Here is a 21,191-nt window from a genome sequence, read left to right as displayed (position 1 = left end):
TGCATTAAGTAAACCTTAATAACACATTATTTTAATTTATACCTGTACTTTCAGTGAGGACATTTGTCTTGCTCTTGAACCCTGTTCCATCACTGTGAAGCATTAAGAGACAGTGTTACAGAAGTGTGCAGGAAGCAGAAGGACTGTGTGGTGTGCGATGCTCACCCCCTCAGGGAGCTCCAGGACTGGTACAGGAGATGACTTGCAGCTTGACACCACCAGCTTGTTCCCACTGGCACTGGACTGACTAGGTAATGATCTGAGCAGGGAGTCACCAGGGCTGCCTGATCGCTTTATTACATTTTCTTTACTTTGCATTTATTGTTACTTTCACACTGTTTACTTATCTTTCTATTGTTACACATTTATTTATTTCCATTATTGCTTTATTAGTTGGATGATTGTTCATGCTGTTTTGCCATTTGCACCAGTTCTTTTTGCACCTGATGAGGCACACCTGCGCAATTAACAGGCCTCCTGTCCCCAACCCACGGCACTCAGGACTGACTGCGCTCCTTGCTATATAAACTGGACTTGAACTACAGAGAGGAGGGCACGACCCAGAGGGAGCGAGGCAGCTGGGTGAGCTGGAGAGCTGGGTGGACAGTGCGGGAGAGCTGCGGGGTCCAGGAGAGCCGGGCTGCTGAGCGTCCCTGTGAGGGAGTCCAGCGAACGAAGCAAAGCATTCTTTGGAACAAGAATCGGGAGCAACCCCAGAGACGGCCATTAGACCCGCAAACATGCAGACTGTACATTTGACATTCGTCCACTTTTGTATACGTAATGTTGGCAATAGCTTATTTTCCATACATTTCCAGGTCTTTAAATTCCATTATTTTCCAGATTTCCAGACCTGCACAAGCACTCTGTAATACAATCACAACCCACACAACCTTCATTTATAATCCAGTGATTGCTTGAATAACATGACACTTGACACAATCAACTTCAGTATAGATAAATAAATCCCCACCAAAGCTTTTAACTCCATCAGAAGCCTCAGATACAGATATAATATTAGTCTTATTATTTCTAACCCAATAATACAACTTAACCCCTAGCCACCTGTACTGGATCTGCAAGAGTTTTGTTTAAGGTTACAATGCCTTGCATGGTTTTGTGGAATTCAAGAATGTCAACAGACAGAAGTGTTGCTTTCATAGTTTATTTGCAAACCCTCTTTCATGGGTTTATTATTTCAGTGTACGTATTTAATTGCCCAATGCCCTTCGAGTCTATTCACATTCCAAAAAGGAACTGTAAAAACCCACAGATACATATTGTACAGTAGTTTCTCACCAATTATACAATGCAGCTTTTATACAAAGGAGTAGAATGCAGTACAAGATAAAGTAGCAAACAACTTGCAGGAGTGGGGAATGCTGGAGAAAGCACATCGGTCTGACAAACACATTTGTGAGCCTTTATGCTTGTGATTTGAGCCTCAGTAATGGCAGCATAAACCAGTGCTGTACTGGTGATGCATTAAAACCTTACAAAGCACAGGACTGGATTGTAGAGTGTAAAGGTGCATTGTGGGAAGGGATGCACCTTTCAGAAGGCGGTGGAAGATGATCAGAGACAGTAGATTCCTGCTCCAAGGTCATTTGAGAGGTTTTATTTTAGTGCCCTGCATATTGCACAACTTCATTTTTAAATGGGAATGTATTCGATACCCTGCACATGTCTCTGTAGCCACTCCAGATTTAAACAAGTCATACTAATAAAATAAAATGAGTAGAAATGAAAGCTTGGCCATTCAATAAACTGATATTTAGGAAAGGGTGCTGTCCCTGCAGACGCAGCATCAGGAAAAAACAGTTTATAGTTTTTTATACAGTATTAAATCGAATATCCTCCGAACATGTAGCAAAAATCAGCTGATGACACAGAATGCAAAGTTTCTTCATATAGTTATCATTTCACAGACAAAATTGGCAGGGTCGCAAAAGATGTATTTGGTTGAATTGAATTGCTAAATATAATGCACTAAAACATGCATTTCATGAAATCCTAGGTGCTCCGTCTATAACCTTATTATTTTCTCTCCACTTCATAAGTATACGCTGTAACATTTATATACACACCATCATTCTGATTTCACTATTGTATATACATACGTCACACACATTATGTACATATGTATATATCTATATACACACACATACATTGTCTAAATAATAATTAATTCAGCTTATTACCAATAAAATTATAATTTTAAGTCAAGTTCAGCTATTCAAGTGTGCAAATGCGTGTACTTTGTGAAGAAACAGAATGACTCCTTGAGAAGATTAAAGCCAGTAAAGGAAGCAAAGGCTCAATAGGTGATAGGAGCTGTATTTCAGCCTTTTGGACCTGGAGAACTAAAACACAGCTAAAAACAAACAAACAAACAAACAAAACAAGTTGTGCAAATTCAGGGCCCTATTTATTGTAATATTTAAGGCACTTTACTGCAGTACTTGATGGACTGGCATCCTGTCCAGGGTGTGCCCTGCCTTGCGCCCTGTGCCTGCCAGGTCCGGTTCTGGCTCTCTGTGACCCTGTACTTGATCAGGTGGATCTTGAGAATGAATGTGTTTAAATATGGATGGAAGTCAGTACTCCCCATGAAGAAAGCATCATCAACACAGAGTTGTGTTTGAAAGCAGGACAGAGATATAGATGAGAAAGGGAGAGACACAGACAGACCCACAGAGTGTGAAATACAATCCAGGCGAGTTCCAGACAGAGGGAGAGACAGGCCCAATGTGTGCAAGTCCATCCAAACAATGTGGAAGCCCCATACTGTTGGCTAGGGGCCCATATATTTCATCACTGGTTTGCTGGATTGATCTCTTTCAATTTAGACTTTTATAAAACCAGTTTCTGGAGACACTGGTGCACTATACATATATTCTTCTAAAATGATCAATATGTTTAAAAATAAATCATAAAACCACTCTTGGGCTGCCCTCTCACACACTGCTCTGTACCATTAACGCCGTGTTCAGGGTTTAGGCTGTGCCTGGGTCCCTCCAGCCCCCAAAGGCCGTCTCCAGGTGGCGTGCAGTGGCGATGGCCAAGTGGTCCTTGTATTTATTGGTGACGATCTGTAGGCCCAGCGGCAGCCTCTCCTGGCTCAGCCCCAGTGGACACTGCGTCACCGGGAGGCCCAGGATGTTGAAAATCCCTGTGGGGCAAAAAGACAAACACAGATACACAGAGGTCATCTTTAATCTGTTACAGCAAATGTGGGAAACCATGTCACAGGGGTCCTATGTGTTTGCCAGTGTGTGTGTGACGTACCCGTGTATGCAAAGTTGAAAGGGGTGAAGAGGGGGTAGTGGTGTTTGGGGGCGATATGGGGGTGACTGGGGTACAGGAACACCCCATCAGACCCCAGTAGCTTCTCCAGCTCTGCTTTCAACTCCTGCTTTTTTTGAAGTACAAACTGGGGGGGCTGGGGACTTTGGAACTTCTCCACCAGACTCAAGCCTGTGAACACAAACACATCCCAGACACTGTCAATCACAGTTGTGGACAAACATGTAAACAGACAGCTTCAATTTGATGGGTTGCCCAATACATGAACATGTTCATCAGAAGGCCTCGTCCCAGTGCTGACCAGTACAGCAGCAGTAGCCAGTTCTCCCATCTTCTATTCGGCCCTGGTACAGCCCCTACCCTCTCAAAATAAAACACAACACACCTGTACAGTCCTACCCAGGAAAACATCCGAGACGATACACAGGATTGTGTGAACGGATTGGCATACACAGCCACACTGCTCTTGAATTCAGACATTTCCTTGGTAGCAGAAGCCTGTGAGAGTAAAGCCACCTATGACCGTGGAGATCCTGAAAATGAGCCGCAATGCTGTCTGGAAATGACCATTTTAAAATATTACTGATCATTCACATTGTACCTGATATTATAAAATGCTATTAACACTGGGTGTCATTGTTAGTATAAGTAACATGTTCTTACCAATGGCTGCTATGGTGTGCGTTGAGAGGCCCATCATCCACTTGAGCAGCTCCCAGACAGGCCACACTGGCTTCCCATGATCCCCCATCAGCCCTACAAAAGACTGGGGTGGCTGGAGGGGAGAGAAACTATTAGGATCATTTTCCAACACGGCACAAACTCCTTTGAAAGGCTTTAAATGAAATGTATAATGAAATCACTATTTACACCTGACTAGCTTTCTTACCCAAGACACAAAGGCACTCTGCATCTCACAAGTGAAGTAGATTTTGGTTATTTAGTTCATCAATGAGACATAACTTTGTTGTGAGGTATTATAACATGGCCCGGGGTTAGGCGATAGAACACCCTGCCTTAGGGAAGGGATCTGACTAGGAGAGGCAGGCAGCTCCACTTTTCTTGCCCTCTAAAATATCGTGACAAGAAAGGACAGGGAGGGTGATTAGATTCTGTAAGTGTTTGTGTAAAAGCAACCCCCCACTGAAGCATTAACCGTGAAGGACTCATTAGATTAGATCTTGTTTATATCTGGACCCTGCGACTGCACTGAACCTCCCGCCTGTACGAGAATACTGCCCCCAGAAAACGACATCTGCATGTAACAGTTTAGCTGTTGTAAAATACTCTAGATTACAGAAGGCTTATATGCATGGAGCAGGTTCTCTCGCTGTGAGCCGGTCACTCTTGGCAGTCCATGGTTTATTTATTACTGACACAGACTTATGTACAGCTGTAGGTCATTGAGTTTGTTTAATTTATGATCTTGAGCTTCAACAGAAGAGTCCATTTCCCTGGGATATTTGAAAGAATTAGCAAAATAGTACGAATTTCAAATATATGGTTACCTAGGATATCATCTAGTGTTGATCTCATGTTATAGAGGTTAGAGCCCGACCGATACAGGTTTTATGGGTGCGATACCGATAATTGGGAAGCTACATTTCCAGATTACCAAAATTTACTTTTTGTTAGCATGCAAACAGAGATTGCTAGCATGAATCCCTCAAATCTCTCCCTGTCAGAGAGAAATTGTGTCAACTATGCACTGAAGGCAGGATTTTAACATTTCATATAATAAACTTAACATTAATTTTAATCATAAACAACAACCACAAATCAAAGTGTTTGGCTTATATTTGCATTTTACACTCGTCAGGTTCTCTCAGGTTCGTGAGTCCAGTGCTCAACACTGCCGATCACACAGTGCAGGTTATAGCGCTGGCAGCACAGCACAGCTGCATGTGTTTTAAAAAAATATTTTAAAATGCCCTCGAAAGTGTAACTTATTTAATACATATGTTAAACGTATTGCAATACGAATCACAGCCAAAACACAATGTAAGATTTGAAATAGTTTTGTAAATAACATGCATAATTTCAGTTTTATCCAACACTGTCTGAGAGATGCGTTTTTCACTAATTTTCTTTAGATTGTTCTCTGATCTGAGCTTGCTGATCATTTGGAGTTTTTGTTTGCCGATATCCAGTCAACATCTTCAGCGAACATTTTTCATTTTTTCTATATTTTAATTGCTATTGTGAATTTCGAAAAGCTATTTAATTAACTTTTTTCAGTACAAATGCACCTCTATGCCATAGTATATGGTAATCTTCAGTCATGACTAAAATAAACAATCAAAACCAAGGATATTCAAATACAGCAGTCTTCAAAAACACTTTGTATTAGTTATGAGGGTTTTAGTAAAACACGTTAATTAGTTTATGAGCCCTGTGCTTCTCAGTGGGTGCGTGTTTGTTTCAATGTGGCGCCGCTGTGCTGAGAATCACTGTGGAGTCGGAGCTTCCAGCGAAAAATAAAGCACCTTAACTATGTTAAAAAATAATCGTAAATAATTATAAGAATGACTGTAAAACCACATAAACATGTCTTATTTATGGTCTGAAGTCTGACAAATGATTTTATGGTAAATGGAAAAAAATATTTAGCCAATAGTTTGAGAAAATATATTGGTGCATTATTGGTGGAATGTGCCGATACAGATATTTATGTAAAAGGCCTGCATCGGCCGATAATATCGGTGCTCCGATATATCTGTCAGGCCCTAGTAGAGGGTATTATTGGTTAAAATAAAACTGCAAACAAAGGAAAAGAGAAAGAAGTCACACCAGGCTGCCTGCCTGCTGCTGACCAAGACAGCGGTCTTTGAGATGCAGTGAAAGAGTATTATCAGTTTATCTGTAATTCAGCCAAAGCTTACATAGCATATTTCATGCATATAATCAAATTATGTGTTCAATGTAAGAGCAAAAAAGGAATACACACACATTCGCCACAGCTCCAATACACACAAAAAAAAGGATTTATTAATATTAATTAAATGTAATCAACAAGTCAAAATGTGACCAACTGACCACAAAACAAGGGGTAACTCACCATCACTTAATTGTATGCTCTATTCTTATGAGTATATGGGATAAATTATGTGTCAAGGTTTAATACGGTGTTGGTTTCCATTAATGTTCAGGGAGACAGTCTAACAGACGACTAACCTTGCCATTCTCGTCCGCCGCTGACATCATGGCACTCCAGATCTGGAAGGAGTATTTGAACTGGGGAATGTGCACCTCCTGAACTTTGACGCCTAGGTCAGCCTCAAGCCGCTCAATCACCTGGGATAAACACACCACATTGTGACCCCACAGGGAATCAGCGTTTCCCCACCCCACACCTCCCCTTACACCCCTCGGTGTGTCGGGTCAGAAGTGAGGGCTGTAGACACATACATTTGGTTGCTAGTGGATGATCACTCTCAGAATCTCTTCCAGCCACTTGTAATGATCCCAAGCAATGAAACTCACTCCTCTGCTGCATGGTTAACTTCCACTAAACCTAGAAGTGGCTATTGGTTAACGAGGTACTCATTTTTCTATCAGCAATCAAGGTTGTGCGTTAGACCGGCCTGCCCACTCACCTTCCTCTGAGACTCGACCAGCTCTCTGTCCACTGGAGACACCAAGAGGGCCCCACCATCGTGGGCCATGGAGTAGAACCGCAGCTGCTTTAGGTCCACCTCTGCGGACAAGTCTAACCTGTACAGCACAGGAGAACTCTGTTCACTGGCTCTTGACAATGCACTGTGTCAAATACAGCATGCAGACAACTTGGGCACCATATCTACACTGGCACTGGAAATCATGCTGTAATGCATCATGCACGTGTACTGTGCACCACACTACATAAACACTGCAAAAGCACAACTGGCATGCAGTATTATGAGATGCACCAGTGTATTGTGTACAGTGTGCATGGCTTGTGTAGTGTGAAGCAGTGTACCCGTTAGCGTTGGGCCCAGCCATGACTCTCAGCATAGGTATCAGGTCCTCTGCGTAGCGGCACATGGGGCCAGTGCACAGGAACGGGTCCTGCAGGCCAGACGCGCATGGGAACTGGCCCTCATTGGGTACAATACCTGAGCACAGAGAGAGAGACTGCATTAATGCTCACTGCACACACACAGAAGCTGCATTAAAGAGCAACTTGCAGGGTTACAGGACATAAAACCTTACATTTCCCAACGCGTTAATGCTGGGGTTGTAACGAATACAACTGTAACTTGACTTTCTGTAGCCGACACACTGAAGTTTGTGTAGCTAAAATGTTGACGACTAACTCACTCCGTTTCTTATGCTTTGCTTTTGGTATATGAAGGACCATGGCAGGTCAATTAAGATTAATGTCCCACATCCAGGAACAGCAGTTTTGTTACTTACTTTGTTGAACTAACAATTCTTATTGCAATTACAGTGATTGTTTTTGTCCAAATAGCTAAAATTATATCTTAAGTGTGGAGTAGTGGTCAGGGCTCTGGATTCCTGAGCACAGGGTTGTGGATTCAATACCAGTGAAGGCCAAGGAAACAGCCTCCAAGTACGCTGACTTGCAGCAATGCCATTGGCTCTACCCACACAACCTAGGGAGATGGTGGGTGAGGAGCAGCAGCCACAGACCAGCAGTGCCCAGCACAACTACATGTGCAGGGGCCTATCGCAGACAAGGGGCAAGAACAGGCTTTCTGGCTGGAGACTGAAGAGGAGAGGTAGTCTCGGAAAGTCCCTTGCAAAGACACAGGAGCGTCCCTGAAGGGGTGAGGCCACCATCACCATCCCTCTCACCTCCCAACAGACCTACAGCACTTCCGGGTGCGAAGGACAACGACCCACGGATACACCCTCCAATTCCACTCTGCACCCCCCCCCCCCTTCATGAGAGTGCTAACCACTACTGTTGGGTGCCCAGAACACTTGGGATACTTCCTAGTGCCAAAGAAGGACAGAAGCTTCAGAGCCATACTTTATCTGAGGGGTCTCAACATATTTCTTAAGGAAATAAACTTCCGCATGTTGACAGCACAGTGTATCCTCCAGCCTGTCCAGCCGGGAGACTGATTCACGTCAAGACTTCAGGTACACCTACCTGACGTGTTATATGGAAAGGACTGAGCACCTTCGCAGCTCCAACCAGCTGTTTGTCTGCTATGGTTCTACCACCAGAGGGCAGGCAGCGACAAAACAACGACTGGAAAATGCAAGGGTTCTCGGCACACTCCACAAGGGGACTGGCAATGTCTTGGAGTTTTTTTCATGGAGGACCTGTGTAATGCTGTGACCTAGACTGGTCAACAAGCTTTCGCAAGGTTCTACCGCCTGAATGTTGCAGACCAGGTGCGCCCTGCTCTGGGCACTCAAGTACTGCAGGGGGTTGCAGGGGTGCCCTCAGCCACCGTGAGGCTCTGCTGTGCTTGCCATGGATGGGACTTGGCTTACATTAGGTATCCGGACATCGTGACAGCTCTGATATAGCCTTCCCATTTGGTAATGGCGGTCTTTCAACTTGAAAAGGAACATTAGGTTATTATCACAACCATGGTTCCCTGAAAAAGAAAGACAGCCATTTCCCTTCAAGGGTCACACGGCCAGACGACCTTCTTAACTAAGAAATGGCAGGTTGCTACTGTGAGGAGGAGACACTTCACAGGCACAGGGGTGGGACTCCTCCTCCCAGCAGTGCCTCTATTGGGCAGCTCTGGTACAAACTTTCACATGATTGGCAGGTCTGATGGCTCTTCCCATTCTCTAATGGTGGTCGGTCTTTTTCAGGGAAGTATGGGCATGATAATAACCTTACGATACATACAAATACAGAAATCATGTGCAGAACTTATTTCATCCATCAAACGGTGTAGATCGAGCTGTAGCTGGTGGATATTCTTGGTGAAGTGATCAAGCTAGGGAATTGTTAATAGAAATGAGGTGAGGACGGAGAGCTGACCTGGGGTGGGTTTGTGTCCAAAGACGCCATTGAAGAAAGATGGCATGCGAATACTGCCCCCGATATCAGAGCCAACCCCGATCACTGAGGCCCCGCTGCCCAGGATACTGCCCTCTCCACCTGCAGAGACAGAAATATGCTGTTGGGTGATCCACAGCACACTGTAGATCGGTGGTGTGCACTGAGAGAGGGTGCAGTATTATTCTGTATTCATAGCAGTACTTTACAAGCATTAACATTACTAAACATTGTTTGAGTCTTCCTCATCACTTCCAAGCTGAATGACTAAACCTTCTGTTCTGCAGAAGGAGAAACTACAGGAGAAAGAAGAGAAGAACAGACAGAAGAAATACACTGCTGTCATCTTCCATAAGTTCCTGACCTGCCTCCTCATTGTCAGTTGATTTGGCAAAACCGTTCTAAGCTTTTAGGGCTTCTGCTGCTAATAATTATGATCAAATTATTTGTATAGATTTGTTGTATTAAGACAACCCACTTAAGCAGGTCTTCGTTGCAAATCTATCCCACAATATGAATTAAATAATTCCAAAATAAAACATTTGATTTTCTTTTAAGATTAATTTTATGAAAACTAAAAGTGCAAGTGTAGTTCAGATGACTTTCAGTGCTGTGGAGTGTCCTGCACATATACACGCACAGTGCAGTGTTGAAGTACAGTGTGCGCTATGAAGCCAGTGCAGTGTGCTGACCGGAGCTGCCCCCTGCGATCCTCTCAGTGCAGTAGGGGTTGTTGGTGGTGCCATAGAGCCGGTTGCTGGACTCCAGCCACATGCAAAGCTCGCTGCAGTTGGTGACACCCAGCGGCACAGCCCCAGCCCTCTTCAACAAGGCCACGGCCGCAGCGTCGTTGCGGGACACCACCCCTTTGCGGGACACCAGGCCTGAGGCCTGTGGCATTCCTGGACAGAGACAGAGAGGCACAGAAAACAATGAGAAAAACTGGAAAGATACAAGAGACAGAGAGAGAGGACGCGGGACAGGCCGTACAGAGAGACAGAGAGAGAGGACGTGGACCATACCCTGCAGAGCGAAGGCCTCTTTGACAGTGAGTGGGACCCCCAGCAGAGGATACCGGTCCTGCAGACTCTCCTCATCCCCCCCCTCTTCGCTCACCAGCTTGTCCACCTGAACTGCTTCCTGCAGGGCTGCAGAAAACCTGCACGCACACACACAAGGTTACAGCACAGAGGAGCACCAGACACAGAGATAGGGACAAGCTGGTTTTCAACAAAGTACTTTAAATAGTAAGAGGTCAGGTAAATGGCTCACGGGATATCATCGTAATCAAACATAGGAATACTGCAAGGATATTATATTTACAAAAACATCAAGGATTTCAATAACTAGTGTGAAATCACCTGCCACAGAGAGGGAAAGGGAAGGAAAACCAAAAGAGTGAACTGAGCAGACCAGCTTCAAACTTCTTGTCCAGTTATGTTTGGGTCATTGTATTAATAGAAGTATGAAAGGTGGAACTTTGTTTCATAATCCATACAGATCATTACTTTAGTCTACGGGTTTAAAAATCCCTGATCTAGGACTATCGCATGTACACCACCGGTCAAAAGTTTTAGAACACCCCCATTTTCCAGTTTTTATTGAAATTTAAGCACAGTTTCCTACACCATCAAAAGGCACTTGGAAACTGGAGGAAACTCTGAGGAGGTCCGGCAGACCCAAAGCCACAACAGAAACAGAAGACAAGTTACTGAGAGCTTGCGTGATAGGCGGCTCATAGGACAACAGTTTCAAGCACAGCTTAACACTGGTCGAAGTAAGCAAGTCTCAGTGTGAACGGTGAAGAGAAGACTTGGAGCTGCAGGTTTGACAGGTCGAGTGGCAGTAAGAAACATGGAGGAGGTGATGGTCTGGGGCTCTTTTGCAGGATCCAGAGACAGCGACTTGCACAGAGTGAGTGGCACCCTGACCCATGGCTACCACAGCATTTTGCAGCGCCATGCAATACCCTCTGGTATACGCTTAGTTGGTTAGGGGTTCAATCCTACAGCAAGATAATGACCCAAAACATGGGATGAACTGGACAGAAGGGTGAAGAAAAAGCAAGCTACAAGTGCAACACATGTGTGGGAACTTCTGCAACAGTGTTGGAAGAACTTTCCAAAATATTTGATTTCCATTGTAGAAAGAATACACCGAGACATTAAACTGTGTACATTTCAATAAAAACTGGAAAAAATGGAGGGGTTCTAAAACTTTTGACCGGTAGTGTGCATCAAATGTATGAGCATGGATATTTTATTTAAACTTATTTCGATTTCTGCATTAGAGTTAATGTTGGGATAAAGGTTATGAGGAAAAAAAAAAAAAGAGACAGACAGACTTGACCTAGAACAATACAGTAGACAGACTTACCGGTCTTTGACCATTGCATTGATTTGTGGATTCACCTCCTGTATCCTGTCAATATAGGCCTGGATCACTTCCACACATGACACCTGAAATAACAACACACCTGTATATGCACTGGAGATATATGGTGTAGAGGAGAATATCATCTGAGGACTATAAAGTAGAGACAATTAAGGGGGACATGATAGACAAATTGCACATAAACTGAGCAATGGACAGAGCAATCTGAAGAGGTCTGCTTGGAAAATAAATGTAGGGAAAGCTATTTTTATATATAAAACACACACATACTTATTGTACACCCCTACAAGAAGTGTTACAAGAGCACCTTAGTGTCCGAATGAATGCCATAATACATGACAGTGGCCGCACCAGAAGAGGTCACAGAAACCAGACATTGTTATTCAAAGCGGTCAACTGGAAGAACGTGTGCATCTCCCCCACAATACATTTTGTTTTCAGGTAAGGTTTATTATATATTAATTGTAATAAACGGTTTACATTTTTTTTTTTTTTATAATCAAAGGTGACTAATCTGCCCAACACTAGGTTTATAACTACTGAACTCTGGAATGCTGTGTCCCTTCTAATCTGAAGAGCTTTCAACAAATCCCTTACAATCAGTATCTACTACAAACTGGAAATAAAGATATTATGTGAATCTTTGTTTAGAAGGCAAGTATCATATGGATTTAGTTAATGTTTTAAATCTTATAATGTAATTATACTTTTTTTTACAGTAACCACTAACTTTTGAATATTAAATTCAGCCCTGCCCCGAGAATAAATATCCGATGTCACTGAAAACCTGTGTAGAACAGGATTTAGGCAAAGGTAGCGGCAGCCCTGCCTGCCTGCAGCTAAAACCAATTTTTTAATTGCTCGCGTTCTTGTAGCGCAGATTCCCGCACTTGTTCGCGGCTCCACCAATGGGATCGGCGGGATTCTGCAGACCTGCGCAGACCTGCGCAGATCTGCGTTACAAGAGACACGGCCAGCGCTTAACCGCCCGCACCTGCAGCCCACATCCCTGTCTCCAGCGCCGCTCGGTGCTCAGCCACACACCGCAGGCAACTCCCATTCCCACTCCTCGAGTCGTTTGAGGACAAAACAGTCATTTGCGCAACAAACTCAATGTGATTCATGTTAGGGCTGATTTGGGTTTTTGTCCTGCCCCGCCCCACTGCTGTCTACAGCTCAGATCACAGCGGCGGAGGAACACGGGCATCGAGGGGGTGACGCACCTCTCCGCGACGAATCCTCCTCGCCAGCTCCACTCCGGACAGCCGCAGCAGCGGGTTGGTCACCGGGGGCAGGCGGGGGGACTCGGCTCCTCTCGGCGCCAGCAGGGAGAATAACACAAAGAAAAACCCGGTGATGGCACGTATGGCCAGGGCCAGCAGGCGCTCCAGACGGGTCAGAGCCATGGCTGGTGTCTCGCAGGTTTCCAGCACAACCGCCTGCAGCCCGGGAAGTCGGTCAGGCTGTATCCAGGGGCGAGTCTGCCCTTTTCTCTGACGTCAGCGGAAGAGGAACGCGGTACCTGCAGTGTAAAGTCCCCTGTCACGTGACGAGCACGGTTATGTCTCTGGGCACATAGGTCGCGTTGGTGTAGCGCAGGTTTCCGCAGTTCTGCACAGATCTGCGCGGCTCCACCAATGGGATGGTTGGAATTCTGCAGATCTGCGCTGCTCCACCAATGGGATCGGTGTAATGCTGCAGATCTGCGCAGAACTGCGGAAATCTGCGCTACGCCAACGCGACCATACGCCCATGGAAGCTCGCACAGATAGCTCCTTTATTCATTCATAAACTGAACAAAAGTACTGTTTTTTGTAATTGTATTAACTCATATAGCATTTAATATATAATTTTAACAAATAATTTGCTTGTTTAACACCCCAGCAATATATACAATGTGCGTGTCCCCTAGGATCCCATTTGTCCCCCATATTTTCTGCCTTTAAACGCAACAAATTGTGACTTATTAATACAACTTTTCTTGTGTACGCTTCGTCGAGGGGTGCATTGAGAGTACACCCTTTATTCATTCCCTGAGCAACTGGGTCACCTATTTATATTGTGAAAATTGCAATGTACATTTAGGAAATTGGATGTATATTGACAGAATAGTATTGTGGACCCAGAGTATGCTCTGCTGTCTGTCCTCCCCAGTTGGATTTCCAGTTTGTTGTCCTTTGTCAGTGAGTCGAAGTCTGAGATCACGCCTGTCAGTGCGTGGACTTTTACTGATCACACATATCATCTCTATAGGATGTTTTGTCTCTATAGGAAGTCACTCATTCGGTAGGACACTGTGACAGGTTAATATTTACAGGTTAATCATAATATTTTCTGCAATCCTGTTCATTTACACATATATAGGAGGGGACTTTTTAATGACGGCAATACGCACACAAAGGTCACATAAATCCTGGGGAATTATTGGACTTTCATGTCAGTATGATGAATTATGATTCTACAATGTGGTTAGAGTTCACAGGCACTTATAAACTGACTATAAATTACTGACCTAGCAGACCAAAGGCTTGGGAAACAGGATAATTTACCACTCCTTATGGCACTCAATGTATAGGTTAGGAGCAAGATTGCCGCCAGAGTGGGTGACAGGTCTCTTGAACATTGGTCGCTGCTATTATAGAGTACAGTCACTACACAGATTCATAGACCAGAAAGACTTGATATGCGGCTTTACTACAGTATGAGTTCCCCCCCCCCCCCATTCTTTATTTTGTACATATGTAGCATTTTGTGTTTTCTCTGCTATGAATCTTCCTGCTATCTCTTTTTGTTGTCGTGCCAGCATTAGGCCACTGGGTGGTAGTGTTCAGTAGTGTTACCTCCTTCAGCATTAAAGAGGCAGTACAGGTGTTCAGCGGGCTGTGCTGTCAAGCTGGGACTTGGTGATGGAGGAGTGGGGTGGCTCTATAAGTGAACAGGCCAATCCCGGGATTTATTGCAGTCTGTCTCTGGAGGGTTGTTTCCTCTAAAGACAAGATGTAGGAAATAGTGGGAGATTAGAGAAGGCAGGCTTTGTTTAACTAACATGTTAGATTTCTCTCAACAAGCAGACAAGGTAATGGATACCAGTAGAGCATATAATATAATAAAATTAGGTCTCCACATCAAATATGATTCTCAAATACAACTGTAGGAAACCATAAGAATGAATACAAAGAGTACTGCTAAGGAGAGAGACCCTAGATTGGGGTGAGGCAGTTAATGGCATATCTGTTATAGCTGGGATAAAGCAGTTAACTGGATTCTGGTATAGTTAGTAAACGTATTTCATGTGTAGGTGATGCACAAATAGATAGAGCAGCGAAATGAAATGGCAGCAAATAATATACAAAAGGCTAACACACAGATTAGGAGTTTAGGATTAGCCAGACACCTTTGAAATTCAATGTAATATTGACAGGGGCAGGTCATGCAGTAGGAATATATATGGTCTATAAAGTGTGGAACTGAAAATTAGGAAGTAACTGATGAGTAACTTATATATATATATATATATATATATATATATATATATATATATAATGTGCGTAACAAAAAATTACAATGCACTTTGACCTACCTGCAAATCTCAAATTACGAACTTATACCCAGCCATGGTGTAATTTATCGCCAGAATCCACTTTCTACTTCTTAATGTAATATTATGAAATATCGGTCTTACAGCTGAAGAATAATGTATATCCATAACTAGCCTGTCCCGGTCTTTGACAATAAAATAACATTGTATATACAGCTAGTTTATTGATATATTGATTAATTAATTATTCATCAGAGCAGATTCATTAGGGAGACTTTATTGAAATGTTGAGGTTTCCTACAAAACTCCAGATGCATTCCTCATTAACTTAGCCATGATTTTATGCAGGGCCTTATGTACCTATATATATTTAAGCTGTGTAAGGGGCTTTTGCTGGTTCTGCCTGCAGCGTGACTTTCACACTCGCTCGCCCTCAAAGCTAGGGTGTCACAGTGGACTGATAGGAGTTCTCCAGAGGAGCTAGAGTAGCATTGCGCTGTTTCATAACCAGTACAGTGGCATTTCATTCTTTGAGGTCAGTGACAGGTGTCTCCTAATCATGTCCTCTCCTTCTGCTCTGCTGCTCAGGGTCAGCACCAGGACAGGATTGCACACCGGGAGCAGTCTCCAAGGAAACCAGCTTACACTGCTGCTTGCCGGGAACTAACAGTATTTTAAAGATGCAGATCAGAGGTGATGAAATACTGTTCCATTCCATTCTGATGCAGGCCTTTGATAAAACCAGTAGCCCTAGCTCAGTTCTCTAAGTGAATTCATTAGAAAATAGGCTAATCAAAGACTTTTGCTGAGAAATACAGAAATGCAAAGGATAGGAAGGTCCAGTACTTGACTAGCCCTGGTTTAGAAGATACTGAACAAGAGTAATAGAGGCTCATGGGCATTTGATGGTGGCACAGGCTGTCAGCCTGGCTCCTAGTGTTTTTGTTATTCATCACGTTGGGGTAGACTGTTGTGCCTACATACATCAGACTGTATCGAAGTCTTTGCCAATTCTATGATGGCCATAATTTGCTTTAGGTGTCATTCTCATAACTTCATTCCAGTTCTTCGCATTATGGTATCTGGGTGCATCCCTTTGAGAGGAATACTACACAGGTGATGAGTGGTGCTGGTTGTGAGTTGGGGGAGTTGTATGTGTGCTATTTTAACGATGGTGTGAGCTCTGCAGGGCTAGGAGAACACAACGCCTCTATTTATGTTTTCTCCTGGGGGGCTGTTTTCTTACCGGTCTATTCAGAAAAATTAACGCTTGCCAAGTCTGACCTGCCGCTGACAACAATACTTGCTGCTTGCTGTCTAGATTCACCAAATTATTAATGCTCTCCACATAAAGAATGCATGATTCTCAGTACAGGGTGTTCACGGTGTGACCTGAGGCAGGTGAGAGTCACAGCTGGGAAAGATCCAAAATACATTAAATCAACACTACACCTTTGTACACGGAGACCTCAGAACATGTTACACAGAAAAAAAAAACCAATGCTGTCGCTAAAAAGAGATAATGGAAAAGAAAATAAACACAAATGGCAATGGAAATAGAATCAACAGGACATTTCTGGGAGGAAATGGTTTTGTTGTGGTGATGCTTGTTGATTGCTTGGTGTTCTTGGCTGTGCTTGGGCAGGTGTGCACATCTCACACAGGTCCAACATCTGGACTGAAATATCTTGACCCCGGAGAGTGCAGCACTGGGAGCTGGGAGTGGGCCAGTACTGCTGACCCAAAGCAAATATAGTGTAGTGTAATTAGTGTATTATATCACACATCACCATATTTTGAGTCATGTCTTAAGGCTTAAAGAAAACATACCTCCAGTTAATTAAATATTTAGACCACATGTCATGGAGTTCTCAGATGGAACCAAAACCAGAAGACACTGCAGCCTTCCAGGAACTGAATCTGAGACACCTGCTCTAGAAGATCCTGTAGGTTTTGAAAAGCGGATGAGGTGAAATGAACCTTGCAGGCTGTTGTAAGTCGCCATGGATGAGGGTGTCTGTCAAGAAATAAAAATAATAATAATAATACAACAGTTATATAGATTTGAAAATATGATGTGAAGAATCGTTCCTGACTATGCTAGGAAAGCAGTGAGCTGATTGCGATAGCATAGCTCATATGGTAACAGCACCCCCACTGAAAGTGAAGTCGTCCATCTTTTGTGGGACAGGTGTAGAGTTTCACATAGGTCACAGACAGTTTAAGTCAGGCCAGTCGTACAGCAACACATCCAGTGACTGACTGATTCCCACTCTGGGGAGCACAGCTGCAGAAAATGTAATGTTCTGTTCCAGGCATGCAGTCATCACGTTTTTCTTCACTTTTTTTAAGGTGTAAGGAGTTCTTCACACTGTTGGAGAGATGTCTCTTAGAGACCCTACCTCAGCTTCTGCCTTCAGTAACTAGTGTGCATGGGAAACACAGGGACTTTACTAAATATTACCAGTTTTTCAAGAGAACTCATAACCATAATTTAAAAAAAATGAGATTTTCCACTGTGTTCCAAGAAACATTATCACCATTCGCCAGCTGTACACTTTGCTCTGTGTGTCTGATAGTTGGGTTATCTGAGAACTTTTATTTCTTATCAGCTATACTAATGAACAGCCCTTCGCCGTTACAATCTGCTGGCTCATCTGAGAACTTTGAGCTGCTCTTACCCTCGCCTGATGTGTTCACAATCAGAGCCTTGAACAGACTAATAAGATGGGCAACATATTTCTCACTTGTGTTGGTCTGGACTGACAATGCCTTTGGGTAGCTGATAGACACTTGGGGAGTCTCCCTTCTCTCCGTGCAGGCAGACACACATCAAGGCTGACTGTTATCTGCCCCTGCCTGGGGTAAAAAGCTGCATCTGTCTCAGCTTGAGGTGCAATCTGATATAACGGAGTTGCAGGTTTTGTATTTTCACTGTTAATGATTTATAGCATGTAAAGATGGTGCTGTGTTGAAGGCATTGTAGCAAGGGAACATTTGCATTGCACATATTCAGAAAATGCAAGCTAATGTTTGGAATAATATATGCATTTTGTTGTAACAGCTGGAACCCATCAAGACTCAGTTCCTACCTTGTAAGCTTCCCTGAGGTGACATTTTTCTTCGGCGTGGGGCGTTCATTCTATTTTCACTCTGACAATATAGAACCCATACACATACATATCTGTCAAGACCTACAGCTTTGAAGTCATGTTTAGATGAGGTCATACACATTTTTTTCCCCCAGTGTAATTTATTGCCCTCAGACTCTGCTGAAACTAAACTGGTGCAATTAAAATATAGAAATTTCTTCCCAACTTCTCTAACTTCTTTGTTTGATGATGAGTCTATAATATGTATTTGTTTCATTTGACAAGCGCCTTTGTCTGTCCAATACAAAAACAACATTTGACAGCTGTGGAAATTCCTCAGTCAGAAACCATGTAAGGGGAGATATTATTTTTAGACGATCCTACAATAAGAACTCTTTAAATTGCTTAAATATAGGGGTGGGTTTTAATAATAGCATTGGATTTTGGCTTGTAATTAACAAAAGTGTAATTTTCTATTTGATCTAAATTTCCATTGCGTTTAAAAACATCACTGCTGGCTTTCAATGCACCCAAACTGTCTGATGCAGCTGTAATGATTTACAGAGCTGTTCAGTAATAAATCTGTACAGAAAAGAGTTGCAAAACACAGATGGCCCTTACATTCATTTAATATGAATTTATAGACACTGCTCTGTCAGATCAAAGTTGATTGTATTCTGGGTTTTATACTGTTCTTTTTTATATTCATCATTAACACATATATAAGTATGTATTTGATTACTTCCAGTGGGGTGGCTTGATTGATGTTTTGGAATTTCTCACAGATGAGTTTATCATTCCGATTTACACCTCATTCTTGCAGAACCATAGTCTTTATAGTCCACTTTTGAACAGTTTTGTAGTAGAGCATACTTTTGTCCATGTTATTTGACATTCTACATTCAGTACTACTGTTTTTTTTCCCTAGCATTCAGTGCTGCAGATTTTTCATTGCAGGAGACCCTCTGCTTTCAAAATCTTGCTGCAAGACTCATCTTAGATAGCGGAACCAATTCACTTGTTTTCCTTCTCATAATTGTGCATGTGATACATAATTTGTATACATTTATTTACAGTATATACATTTGTTACATTCATTTTTGTATTATTATGTTTTGCTCTTACTTATTTTGTCTGCAAAGGCAAGTTTATATGAATGGAAATATAGGAATGCAAATCCTGATGATGAATATGATTTACTGATTTCATTTCAGCAACAGTGCCCACTTGATTTATTCCACCTCCTCCCCCATTTTATCTTATTGAAACAATCGTTATTCTGTTAGATTTTACATTTTTAGTATTTAATAATTTTGCAGATGCCTTTATCCAAGGCAATTTAGGGTTACAAATTGATCTGTAAAATCAATGTACAACACCTACCTATAAGTACCTATAGGTTAAGTAATGTGCTTGTTGTCAACACCCTAGGGTGCCGTTAGAACAGCAGAGGGTCAGAATTATCGAGCTTCTGCTGACAGCCATATTCATAAAGGATTTACTGTGCCATTAAGTTAACACCTGCTTTTTAACTAATGAAACTTACAACACAAGAAGGTGGAAAGTTTCACATAAATCGTTCAGGAGTCAATAAAAGACATTTTAGTGTTTCTTTTTGTATGCGTTTGTTTCTCCTTTTCATTTTTAGTTGTAGTAAAGTAAATATCCTCTTAATCTCCTTTTCCTCATTGTACCTATTCTGTACTTAAAATGTATGTAACCACCCCAGTAATCAAGTAGTCTGAAAACACACGAAGTGTTAAAGATGAGAGACACGGGAAGTACCAGCTATCAAACTAGCTTACCCCAACCCTCAGAGATCATGTGCTGCACGGGCGATCATCAGTGGACACAGGCTATCTTCAACAATGAATCACATAATTACTTCAATTAAGAGCTCAGATGGAGAGGAAAACAAATGAAGCTACTGCTCTTATTGCCCACAGTGGACCAGTCATTAAATACCAGTCCTGTGAAACACTGAAACAACACAGCAATAGATCAACTGCAGCTTACATCATCCTTAAAATCGTTGGAAGCTGAGTCTTGTGCTCTACAGTTAGAATGCCACTCCGTATAGTCACAGCAGAGAGCACCATGTCAACAGTACAAGCTTTCTTAGAAAATCAATTTCTCCGAAGATCCGTTGGATTATTTGTAAAGTTTCAAATGGACCCTGTGTTTACTTCTTTTCATTTCCACGTTTTTAAAAGTGTGTCCATTCTCATTATATATAGAGAGAGACCAGCTCACTGTAATAGATGCTGCTGTGGGGATAAAAGTGGACACATTTGCCAAAAATATGTGTATTTGTTTATTTATATCAGCTTCTTTCTAATAGCTGGACAACTGAAAGCCTTCTTTGCCATACTGTTCTTAGGAGTTTCAGTGCAGGCACCCACCATATTGTTTAATTAGATTCCTGTGCCATGTTTAAACCACTGTTTCTGACTTTAACATTCGTGGCAGACACTTTGCATACGCTTTGTCTTCCTCTCTGTGCATTCCATTCTACACACAGCGTGCATTTCTGGTCATTATATTGCTAATGTTTACAGTGGGCCAGCACAATTGGCATACGTGACACAGTGTAAGCACCTTTCTTGCAGACACTTTGCATGCGTTTGTGTCTCTGGCTGCACGACATGAGTATGCACTGCAGGCATTCCTGGTCATCGTGTGTCTGAGATACACAGTGCAGCGGGGCAATGCCTGTCCTGCGTGCCCGGTGATACAATGCCAGTGGGTGAGTGTGCTGTCTGCGCAGCGCCACAGTGGAAGCGGGTTACTGTGCTGTCTGCGCCCCCGCAGGTGCAGCCGCGCTGCGCTCCACTGAAGACCCGCCCCGCTGCCTCGCCGCCGCTCCTCCAATAAAAGCCCGCAGCCTCAC

General features: G+C 43.0%; 1 protein-coding gene across 2 annotated transcripts; it reads right to left on the bottom strand.

Annotated features, from left to right (window-relative positions):
* Nucleotides 1–1,149: 1,149 nt before the first annotated feature.
* On the bottom strand, nt 1,150–13,163 carry faah2b (fatty acid amide hydrolase 2b). Of its 2 annotated transcripts, XM_066719875.1 has the most exons (11): nt 12,895–13,163; nt 11,654–11,736; nt 10,300–10,436; nt 9,970–10,179; nt 9,260–9,379; nt 7,265–7,400; nt 6,903–7,020; nt 6,481–6,600; nt 3,970–4,081; nt 3,289–3,477; nt 1,150–3,172 (listed from the first exon to the last, which is right to left on the bottom strand). In XM_066719875.1, exons 1-11 carry the CDS (start codon nt 13,075–13,077, stop codon nt 2,997–2,999), a joined length of 1,584 nt encoding a protein of 527 aa, XP_066575972.1. In that variant the 5' UTR covers nt 13,078–13,163; the 3' UTR covers nt 1,150–2,996. The 2 variants fall into 2 exon arrangements, with proteins under 2 accessions (XP_066575972.1, XP_066575973.1); XM_066719876.1 differs by lacking the exons at nt 1,150–3,172; nt 3,289–3,477 and adding an exon at nt 3,503–3,862.
* Between the last annotated feature and the right edge of the window lie 8,028 nt (nt 13,164–21,191).

This window comes from Amia ocellicauda, chromosome 13, assembly GCF_036373705.1.
Source record: "Amia ocellicauda isolate fAmiCal2 chromosome 13, fAmiCal2.hap1, whole genome shotgun sequence".
Classification (NCBI taxonomy): domain Eukaryota; kingdom Metazoa; phylum Chordata; class Actinopteri; order Amiiformes; family Amiidae; genus Amia; species Amia ocellicauda.
The sequence above is the reverse complement of the archived record's forward strand: the minus strand, read 5'-3'. Positions and strand labels throughout refer to the sequence as shown.

What these genes read in the sequence shown, in the direction of transcription:
- faah2b (XM_066719875.1), bottom strand. Translation starts at nt 13,077, where the DNA reads ATGGCTCTGACCCGTCTGGAGCGCCTGCTGGCCCTGGCCATACGTGCC. An exon ending in CGGCGGACGAGAATGGCAAG is followed by an intron (nt 4,082 to 6,480) that starts GTTAGTCGTCTG and finishes TCTCCCCTCCAG; the next exon opens with CCACCCCAGTCTTTTGTAGG. An exon ending in TTTCAACTTTGCATACACGG is followed by an intron (nt 3,173 to 3,288) that starts GTACGTCACACA and finishes TTTGCCCCACAG; the next exon opens with GGATTTTCAACATCCTGGGC.